At 42.6% G+C, this 11,294-nt stretch overlaps 1 protein-coding gene across 1 annotated transcript; it reads right to left on the bottom strand.

The window, feature by feature from the left end:
* Positions 1-2,191: 2,191 nt before the first annotated feature.
* On the bottom strand, positions 2,192-10,846 carry Kr (Kruppel). The gene is made up of 3 exons (XM_043412064.1): positions 10,046-10,846; positions 5,415-6,111; positions 2,192-5,168 (listed from the first exon to the last, which is right to left on the bottom strand). Exons 1-3 carry the CDS (start codon positions 10,083-10,085, stop codon positions 4,292-4,294), a joined length of 1,614 nt encoding a protein of 537 aa, XP_043267999.1. The 5' UTR covers positions 10,086-10,846; the 3' UTR covers positions 2,192-4,291.
* Between the last annotated feature and the right edge of the window lie 448 nt (positions 10,847-11,294).

The raw sequence follows: 11,294 nt of genomic DNA, 5'->3' as shown, positions 1-11,294 counted from the left end.
CTGTACGTAGAGGTGCACACGTATATCATGTACAAACTCCGATCGCCTCATCGATTCACAAAGTGCAACGAGCCAAATTGTTGTCGTAAGAGCCAAAACACTCGGACTGGGTCGTAACAGCTTTTACTTTCTTTCTTTCTCTCCTTTTTCTTTTCCTTTTCTCCTCTTTCTCAATTCCTGTTTTGTGTATCGAATGGATCTGCAGGAACCTTTTTGGGTAGATGAGAATAGATGAAGCAGAGTAATGAAAAAAAATGTAACATACAACGAAAGGAATCTTTGTGCCGCAAAGAAGCAACGAAAATGACGTTTTTGTGTTATTTGTCCCGATCTAAATCCGGAGAATTCTTCATAAATTTATTTATCATTACCGGGGTTTTGGACATCACCGCATCCCCGGTTTGCACATCGCCCGTCGTATTAAAATCGCGCTTTTTATTCTCGATAACGCGTAACGAAATAACATTGAGAATCAATGAAAATAATGAAACTTTAAATACAAACAAACTCTTCGCATGAACGGTCGCGACTTTTGTTCATCCTCCTCGTTCATTCCGCGGAGGACATTCATGCGCACACGCAGCGAACACGAAGAGCGAAGCAGCACGTATAGAATTCACGACAGCACGAAAAGGGACGAAAAGAACGAGAGCAGCACCGAGGAAGAAAAAAGAAATGACAGATTTTGCAAGCGAGGATACCGTGGGCTTTTTCCTTGCGAAACTCGAGCGGTCTTTTGGATCGAGAGAAAAGAAGAGAATACAAGCCTGAGGTGAAACGAGGGCAATTTAGGCGCAGGACCCTTGATTTTCTGCTCCGGACGATATTTGCAACGAGTCGTATATAGGAAAGAAAGGGGCGGCTGTGGGAGTTGAGGTAGCGGTTGTGTGAATCTTCGGGGTCGAAGCAAATTTTTCAAAGAGCCAACTATTCTCCTGTTTAACCTATATACAGGAAAAAAGAAAGAGAGGAGGTGAATGAAAGAGTAGGGGAAAGTTGAAGGAGCGCTGTAGCGCAGCGCCCCGATGGTCTTCCAAGGTACCGCATCGGGGTGAAAAAGAGGCAACGAAACTTGGCCATAGCTCTTTTAGGAACAATGGAAATACGAAGGTTCCTTGCCCCGAGTCATTCAAGGACATTTTGCTCGAAATTTGCATGACGACATAGACGAGACATAAATCAGAGCGGCATTGAAGCCAAGGAGCGTCTCACACACAAGACATCGAACGAATCGTGTGTTGCGAGAGTGCTCGCCTCTACTTTTCGTGACGCTATACGTTCAATGGTATCTCGCGAACATCAAAAACGTTTCTTAGCCTCGTTTTGCGTCCTCCCACCCCCTCGGACCAAGGGGTTTCTCAAACTTGTACAAAACATCTTCTGGCAACGATGTGAAATTTCTCAGGGTTAGCTGCAACAGTTTCTCTTTTTAAGGAAGTTGAGGCATTAGAAACAAAATGATGTCATCGCTTTTAAACCGATTGCATCTTATAAAGTGCAGAGTACAAAAAAATAGTTGAATTTTCAGACAGTTTGGGAGCGTCGTTGCTGAGAAAAATCAATAAAAAATTGGGCCAAATAACATGTAACCTTATGAAAGTCAAGACACATTCGCTGATGTCTCCGTTAAAAATGATGCTAAAAATATGAAATTTCTTGGGCAAGATGAGCAAGGCTTCCTGGGTAATGCCAATTTTTTTCAGATTCATTAGGAGATTTGCTGAGATTATATTAATAATAATCTGTTTCCCGTGCAGTTTTTTGAGGCTAGGATCGTCAACGTCCGTGTTTTCGACTGAGCTTTCACCAGTTTTTCGTCTTTTTTTCCCAACTCTCCTTTAAAGTGTATGCAACATTGCCAAACTGTAAACTGGCCTAACTTTTGAAAGGTACAGGTCCATAACTTTTGGGTAAAAAAATGACTGTACGGCCTCAACTTCCTTAAAGGACTGAATCAAGACGCTGATCATTCGATCGATAAGTTTAGTGCAAAAAGATTCTACAGAGAAGCAGAATTTTCCCGAACGTTGATCCGCATTCCCGCGTTCTTTTTAATCACCAAACTTTCATTGCATGCGAGACTCCACGAATCCGAAGAAAATAAGGAAAAACTGGTTGACGGATTTGGGGGCTATTTATCGACGGGTTCACCGCGAAACATTCAAAATCTCCCCAAGCGTCGGTCGCGACGAATGCGTGTGTAAGTGTGTGCGTGCAAAAAAAATGATAAAAAATCCATGTCTTTTCGCTTAAAGTTTATGTACATGTATTTAACAAATTCCATATCTCACTACCATCTTAGGATTTTACAATGAGGGAGAGAAAGGGAGAAAGAGAAAAAAGAGAGTAATTGATAAAAAAAAGAAGAAAAAACAAAACAATTCGTTTTATCTATTCGTCTTTCATTCATTTTGAAAATAGCCGAATAATATTGGAGAATATGTAACAACATGACGAACGAAGAAATCGTAGCGAGGTGGTTTACATACATAAAATAAATAGCGATTAAAAATAAAACAAAATAATAATTAATAATAAAAAAAATTCACAATGTAATAATAATAATAATAATAATAATATTAATGGTAATAGCGTTAGTGGCAATAGCAGTAATAATAAGAATAATAATGCTTGAGAAAACTGAACGAAGGGCTCGGTGCGAAAGTCTTGGCTCGTGAGAGTATAGAGAAAAAAAAAAAAAGAAAAAATTGATCACCCAAGCGACAGAGGACTAACGGACCGTTGTCGCCTCACCCCCGCTACTTTAACTGTCAGAGGAACTTGTATACCAGTTACATTCATTCCGTCGCATTTCTCACATACATATTTTCGCTTTTTCTCTTTCTCTCTCCCGTTCGGAGTGTTTATTCGCTTATTTTTTTTTTTGTATTTCTTTTTCCCTCTACGGTTTGCGCAGCAAAGATTCGCCGAGAGGGAGGGAGAGAGATAGATCGAATGAAGAGATAAAAAACGACTCGCGCAATCATCTCTTTCGTTCGCAAATTCTACGTCTACCCGCGGCTTCCAATATTTTTCACCGACGAGAAGAGAAAAATCGAAAAACAATGATGATAGAGATGTTATAGTTAAACCCGAAACGAAACACTCGCTAACTACAACGACTAACTTAAACCAACGAACGTTCGTATATACATATATAACATACATATATGTATATATGTATATACACAATAATGTACCTAATCCGGACGTTGGATCCGGCGCGAGATTATTTACACACGAAATACGACGATGAAGATGAGGGAGAAGCGAGAAAAGAAAAGCATCGAAAGGTCCCATCTTTTTCTCTTTTTTCCCAAACGTCATCCGTCGATTTCCTCATTTTTATCCTCCTCCAAATATATAGTACTATTATATATATATATATATATATATATATATGATTTATAACATACATATATATCCATATACATATGTATATATTAATATATATGTAATATTAATCTACGTAAACGCATCCCTGAATTTAATTTTTGTCTCCGTATTTGTGTTTCGTATTTTATTTTGTTAATCTGTTTTATTTAGTCTGTCTTTTTTATCTTGACCGCAGTTCAATGAGGATTTTTTATCGTAAACACGATCGAGAATTTTAGAAGTTTAGGTTCTCATGAGCGTGCGCCAGCTTCCGTGAGCGCATCCACAATAGTTTTTCCATGAAATATAATAGATTTTTGTTTATATATATTTATGTATATTTACATATACATTCTATAAAAGTCTCTTAACGCGTAGTGACTGTGAACCGGTATGTACTGAAAATCGTACTTTATTGGTTTGATGGGTTGTTTTTTGTCTTATTTATTTTACAATTATTTTCCCGTGTTCAGATAAAAAAATCTGAATATTTGAAAATTGATATGGCCTTCGTGAATAAATTCGAATGTTGAGTTAAGTCGTTTGGCAAGAACGATTGATTCGTTGAGATGTTTAGTGAACGATTTATCTTTCTTTTTTTATTTTTTTCAATTATTTGTATCCGATAATTGGCGGAATTTCCATTCGCTCGATCACGATTCAGGGCTTGCTGTCCGTGAGCGTACGCGCGTGTGTGTATGTGTGTGTTATTTCCGTCGAGGAAATCGGCCCGTATTCGTACTCACGTGCTCCGTGATCCGAGTATTTTTCGATCCTCCGTCGTAATTAATTGATAATTTTTTGGTTTATCCTTTCACTCGTTGCTTCTTTCTCCATTTCACTCTTTCTCTCTCTCTCTCTCTCGTTTTTTCTTTTTGCACTCGTACTATCGCTACGTACCCTTGAGGAGACTGCACTAGGAGGCGTGGCTGATGTTGGAGCTAAGATCAGCGAGATAATGCCTGAATTCCTTGTGATGGCGTTGAAGAAAGAGCGAACTCGGACTCGCTTCGGATACGTCGAGCTCGTCGTCGATGTCCTCGTGTATCGTGTCGCTCGACGGACTACGACTCAGCGGCGAATCACCGCTACTGTGGGAGTGAGAATGCGGTCGACGGGTTCTCGTCGACATCGATAAATCCTCCGGCTCCGTTTGCTCGGGTATGACCGAACTGTTGCCCGAAAGATTGAGTGGCATCTGGAGACTCGTGTCGTCTACGGGACTCGCGATTGGCCGACTCGTCTGGTGCTGTTGCTGTTGTTGCTGCTGCTGCTGCTGCTGCTGTTGCTGAGGCTGCAACGTTTGTTGGGGCTGTTGTTGTTGAGGTTGCTGGGGCTGCTGCACTTGGGGCAGTCTTCTAACGGGCGTCGCAGCCTTGCGAGTGTGAGCTACCGTCGGTTCGACTTCCTCCATCTCAGCCTCAATGTCAATGTCGATATCTTCGTCGAAGTCTTCGCTCGCAACCGACGGCGAAGCAACGTTCGATCTCGACGTTTGCGTACCACACTTGTGATGCAAGAGGTGATGCCTCCTTCGAAAACGCATCTGACACTGCTCACACTCGAACGGCTTTTCACCCTTATGAATTAGCAAATGCGCCTTCAACTGATTCGAATCGCTAAATTTGGCTGAACACAACTCGCACGCGTATGGCCTCTCGCCCGTGTGCACGCGCAAATGACGACGCAAATTCGCCACTTGCACGAACTGCCGGTCACAGTGATTACAGTGGTATGGCTTCTCACCCGTGTGCAATCTCATGTGCGTCTTCAAGTGATGGTCCCGGGTAAATCTGTAATCATATGAAATGACGAGCCAACGTTTAGACGCAACGAGCTTCTTCGGTGGCAAGGGACGTTGACTTCGTGCGGCACAAAAAAGATTCGCGGAATTTTCCGTTTCCTTTGGATTCTCATGGCGAGTGAGCACAGCGCAGCTTTTCTTGGAATTTACTCGAAAAATTGCAGGCCGAATTTAACGTGATCCAGGAATCTCAGGGTCGATGCAACATTGAAAAAAATACGAAAGTTTGACTCACCTCTTGTGACATTCCGGGCACTCGAAGGGTTTCTCTCCCGTATGGGTGCGCTCGTGATTCTGCAAAACGTGTTTGTAACCGAAGGATCGCGAGCAAACTCCACAGGTGAATACTTTGTCTCTGGTGTCTTTTCCAGCTTCGGGACTTACGGATGTAGGCGGACTAGGAGGTGCGGTACCTTCGAGAACGATGCTCTGCGTAGTTTCTTGAGTCTTCGTTTGTTTCGCTCGTCTTTTAGCAGCGTGCCCCTTTTTCGTAATCCTATCGGCGCTGCTGCTGACCACATTGTTGTTGTTATTGTTGTTATTGTGGTGGCTCGTCGTATTGTTGGCCCTCCGTGAATTGGATTTCGTGCTGAGTGCCGGGGATATGGGCCCGCTGGAGTGATGCAACGGTGAGGGTGGCGAAGAGGCCGTCGGCGATGGCCAACCACCAAACAAGGTCTGATGATGACGATAGAACGGTGGACTCGCGGCTAGACTTGCGTGCAATGAAACAGGAATACCGGCTGCCATGAGGGCTGCTGTCCGGCTAGCAGCCAATAATTGTTGAGGCGTTAGCATTGACAGTCCAGCTGCTGCTGCTGCTGCGCCCATGCTTGGGAACAGCGACGACGATGTGTTATTGTTTAACGGCGGCGACATTGGCTTTTTCTCCATATCCTGCTTCATCTCGTATTGCTGAGTTGCGTGGAGCCCTGAAAAATCATTCAAAAAAATCGTATTTGATATCCATTTCGATTATTTTCGCAGCGTTGCGAACGGGCTCGATAAATTAAGGCCTCACTGACGTTAATACCGAAGCAAAAGTGGCCAGGAATCAAAGGAGCATGCATTAGCGAATAAATCTATCGGCAAATCTGCTGCCGGGGCAGGTTCGTCGATCGCCAAATTCGTTATTGAAGCTGCTACGTATACGAGCGTCGGAAGTAATCGAGCTTTTTCCGGATAATTTGTTTTTTTCGTACTCTAATGTTTATCCTGTTTTTTTGCCTCGGAGCTTACCCGGAAGTGGTGCTTCAGCCTTTTTCAATACACGCGTGCACGTACGCTCTGTCCTACTGATTTTCCTCTTTCCATCTCACACTCCGTTTCGCTCACCCGTCTACTTGTGGCAAGATTGCGACGGCTCCGCGTGCCTCCATTCACCCACACACGCTCGCCTCGATTCGGGCCACGTACGATTACGTACACACGTACATATATTCATGTAGTACATAGTATACTACACTTTACTATATGCCGAGTCTGCTCACCGTTCATTCACGTATCCCACAAACCGGGCGCGCGCAAGTCCCACGCGCCACGCGCGTCTCCCTCCTCAGAGGGAGGAGTGAGGGAAATTGCTGGCACGAGGCACAACAAAGTACCTCTATATCTATGTGCACATGCGTTCATAGAGATTCATGTGAGGAAATGGAGAGAAAAAAGGATCATGAGAACGACGACAAACAACCCTTACGAGCAGGGCTTCCTTTCACGGCTCTCTGTCGGATCGTAGCCTCAAGAAATCTTGGCCAAAAGTCGCTGGACGACGCGAATAATTGTTAGGCTGAGTGTGTAGATGTGTTGAAAGATTGGAAAATGTACTAGAAAATGAGTGGATAATAGTGGGAGCTTCTCGACTCGACGAATAGAAGTAATAAAATTATAGAAAATGCGAATAAATCGAGGGGCGTAAGAGCAAGCTCAGGTTATAGAATTATGAAGGACGAACACATTTTTTTGTCAACAAACATCGTTGCGTCGATTAAATTTGTGCACGAGGTTTGGGAAAAATGTTTGTGTATGGAGATATCGCGCTGGTTTTTCTTTTGCGCTGCAGTTTTTCCTTTTAATACTCGGCGTCGAGCCGCTACCGCGTCTCTCGATTCACTCGAGAAATTCGTCCCTCGATTTCTAGTCCCGAAGAAAAAAAATGTGTCCTTTAAGGGCTGTTGTACGGGGTTTTTTAGATTTTAAAGCTATTTTTTTCGTGTTGAGTTTTTCTAAAAATGTTTTCTAAAAATAAACACATCAGTTCGCACACAGCTCGGATTCGCAGGCTTTCCAATCACGACGATGAAATAATTGGGTTAAAAAAGTTTGCTTTTAAGACGCGAGTAGGATTAGTAAGAATAGAGGAAGAAAAATTTTCTTCCTCTATTCCGTTGAAGAAATTATCGAACGAACGACGGGAAGATAATTGCTTTCAAACTTAATTAAGATATATTGTACGTCGAAGTGATTATATCCTACAAGATCGCAGATAATATTCGTTTTTTTCTGTTGAAAGGAAAGTTGGGCAAACTTTCGTAAGCAATTTTTTTTTTCACACGTTTAAACAGTTAAAGTAAAGAGGAGCGAAAACGGAGGAAGGAATTGATGAAGAGCCGCCATACTTGGCCGACACGTACTAATTAATGGGCTGGTTAGAGGGATGGAAGACTGGAGGAAGGGGAAGAATGTAACGAGCCTCGTTGAATCAATAAGGGTGCGTTTGGGGTTGAACTACCCCCGGTAACACCGTCTTACTTTTTTCGCTCTCTCTGTCTTTCTTGAGAGAAAGTCTACGTAACTCCCTTCGTCTCAATCCTCGGTCACCCTTCCTTATAACTTTTTTCTTCTTCTCTTCTCTCCGTATTCCTCCGCAACTTGGCTTGTTCTTTTTCTCGCTAATACCTCACCGCACCACCCTTCTATTTCTCGAGCCTCGAGGCAAGGATACTCAGGAGCAACAGAGAGCGCATCTCCCGTATCCCCGGCAACACGCACGCAGAAACGCCCTCGCCTGCATCCCTACCCTTAATTGGTCACTGGAAACCCCCGATATTTTACTCTCGCGAGAGAGAAAGCCGGAGAGATTCTCCTCTTCCCAGAAATACATGCCCGCTTTCTCGGCCCTTTTATCTTCCTACCTTTTTTCCTACTCCGACAATGCCGATTGATTCGGCCAAAAACATGAAAATCGAGGAGGGAAAAACGGAACGAGGTAAAATTGAAAGTAGCCGAATTCAGCGTTTTCTTTGTGTCCTCCACGTCAGTTTTTTTATCAACCATCAGCTTAATTATCTTTTGCAAATGAAAATTCAGATTCTATTATCTTCACGACGCCGAAGTTTGCGACGTTGGAGTCCAACGAAATGAACGAAAAACATATTTGTAATACAACAATTTTTCATTTCACGAAGCATCGGTGCAAGTTGGAAAACTACGAATTGTAAATTCGGCAGGCAACGAAATTGAGAAATTACTGGAATTATTGGAGAACTTTTTTAGATCATTTCGTTGGACTCCAACGTTGCAAACTTCAGCGTCATTTATCTTCGGAATGAGTTACGTATTTCCAGTCCGTGCAGCTAAAATTTTCATGATATTTATTGTAAGAGAATTAAAAAAACACCATTGACTTTAATTATTACAGGAAAATAATGATACGAAACTATGCAATTTATCTGATTGTATATTATTAAAAATATGATCATCGCTACAGAAAATGTTACTTGTGTAAAATAATTCGATGGAAACTAATCGAAACGTGCGATATTTGGATTAGAGATTGGCCATTCTAATGTCTCTATTTATGGATATCTTTCTTCATTCTTCTCCCGTCGTTCTCGATCTCATTCCAAATTATTCGTTCTCGGCGTCGTAACAATTGAATGTGTATACGAATTTTGAAAGGCATGTGTTCAAGCCTTTGAATCGATCAACAAACCACCAGGGCAGTCTTCATTACTGGGAATGCCTGTAGCTGTTTATGTTTGTCATCACAACAATTACGTGTGTACGTACTCTAAATGAGTAACGCATTTGCGTGAGCTTCCAAATTCATTAATAAGCTACTACAACAACGTTACTTCATTCTTGTCAACAGCACCGAAATTATTCGATTTTCAAATTTCTTATTGGGGATTCATTTCGTAGTAGATTCTGGATTTTTCATAAAACCTGCCGACAGCTGGGAGTCAAGATTCAGTCTTTTAACGGTTGATAAAATGATCCGATTTTGGATCGTTGGAATTTTGGGTTCGATTGTAACGGGGAATTGATTCATTTTTGTGCAAATACGAATACTCATTCTGGGAAACAATGATTCGAAAGATCAGTTGTTTATTCGGAAAATATTATTCCACTGTTACAAGCACTCAATAACAGTAAATGCAGTCAACAAAGTATTTTGTTTCGTTGTGTTCCTGTGAGTTAGTCAAGAACTTGTGTAAATATGAAAGATATTGAGCTCCCGTATATTTTGTTTGGTGAAACCCGAAAGAATCTGTGCGAGGCAGGTATTTTTCGAAAGTTTCTCCACTTTGGGTAGCATCAAAAAAAAAATTAGAGTGGAAAAACTGGAGGTTTTGTCTAGATTGGGCAATTTTTCGAAAGTTCAAACCACTCGGGCTCGTACAGACGAAATGAAGTAAAAAAAATTGGGGTTTGCCGCAGGAAACCGGCAGTTCGTGCGGTTCGATGCGACGGAAGATTTGGGAGCGCGCGCCAAAACGAAAGCGTGAGGAGCAAAAACGGGATGAGATGGAAGTGAAATCGTTTCGAGGGATCCTCCAACCCTAAAATTCTCGTCGCGATGTTTGAGCTTTTTCGACCGCAAATATTATGCAAAGTGTATGAATTCTGGTCGACGAATGTGCTTACCTGCGTTGATCTGTGCTTCCTGCAGATAAGACAGTGCCATTCTACGATCCGTACTGATGTTCAACACTTTGACACTCCATTCACAGTGTTGCGTTCACACGGAGAAGTTCATTTAGATCGTATTGTTGAAATAACTTTTTACCGATGTCGTTGTTGTTTATTTTAAATACAAAAAACAATTTGCGTTGAACTTTGTGTCTTCGACGATTGAATAATCCACTGAATAACACACGTCACGCACAGGAATTCCTCGAACGTTGATTACGCTTTGAAGAAGCAATTAAATAGCCGACGATTTTTCATTAATCCTCGTTATTCAGTAAACTTATCGAAGTATTAGTGAAATAACGCTCGAGTAATCACATTATTTTTGCACCATAATGAACGCTGTTTCAACGTCTCTTCTTCGAGGTTTCCGCACAACGTATGGGGGTTTCCTTCGGAACAGTTTACCAGTAGAATTACGATCTTCCGACAGTTGTGTCTCTCGTTCTCAGGAACTTTGCGTTTTATTAACCAAATATATAAAAAATGTATACTTTTGAAACGTAATAAATTGATTGATTCGTTACACGTGTGTCGTATGTGTCCAGCAGTCCGTGCGCGCTTGTTAACAATAAATTAGAACGTAGAACGAGATCGAGTGGTTGCTGAGCGAGGAATGAAATGAAAGAAAAAAGGAGAGAAATGAAAAATTCGAGGAGCCGCAGACGTTGAGAAAGAAACGCACGTTTGTTGATGTCGTACGAGTATAACGCACGACGACCGTCGGCAAACTACTAAGATGCGATGTGCTGCTTCGGGCTGACCTAACCCAATACTAACTGACAGCGGAGTCGCGCTCCCTGTACTCCCTGTAGTCAAACATCCCCCACCCTTCTTCCTTATGCCATCCCCACCCTCTTCCCGTCCTATGCCTTTTTCTCTTTTTATTCTCTTCTTCTTTCGTGCTCTCCATCTCTTTCGGGCTTTTTCTCTTTCCAGCGATTCGTGGTGTAACGCAGAGCTGTGAACCGTCGGTGGTCATCCCTTCCACTCGGGGCGTTCAACCCTCGCCTCCGCGCTTCGATCTCTCCTTCTCTTTCCCTCGCTCCTCCTGGCTCCGTCCTTTTCGTACTCTCACGCGGTGTTTGTAACCGTGCAACCCCATTGCTGCGCGCGTCTCGTGGCGCCGAGGATGTCGCGCTCGTTCCGTGCCCTCGAGAGCAGCCCGAGAAAACCACGAGTAACCGGCACACGCTGGAGAGAG

The sequence above is a fragment of the Venturia canescens genome, chromosome 2 (assembly GCF_019457755.1).
Source record: "Venturia canescens isolate UGA chromosome 2, ASM1945775v1, whole genome shotgun sequence".
NCBI classification, from domain to species: Eukaryota; Metazoa; Arthropoda; class Insecta; order Hymenoptera; family Ichneumonidae; genus Venturia; species Venturia canescens.
The sequence above is the reverse complement of the archived record's forward strand: the minus strand, read 5'-3'. Positions and strand labels throughout refer to the sequence as shown.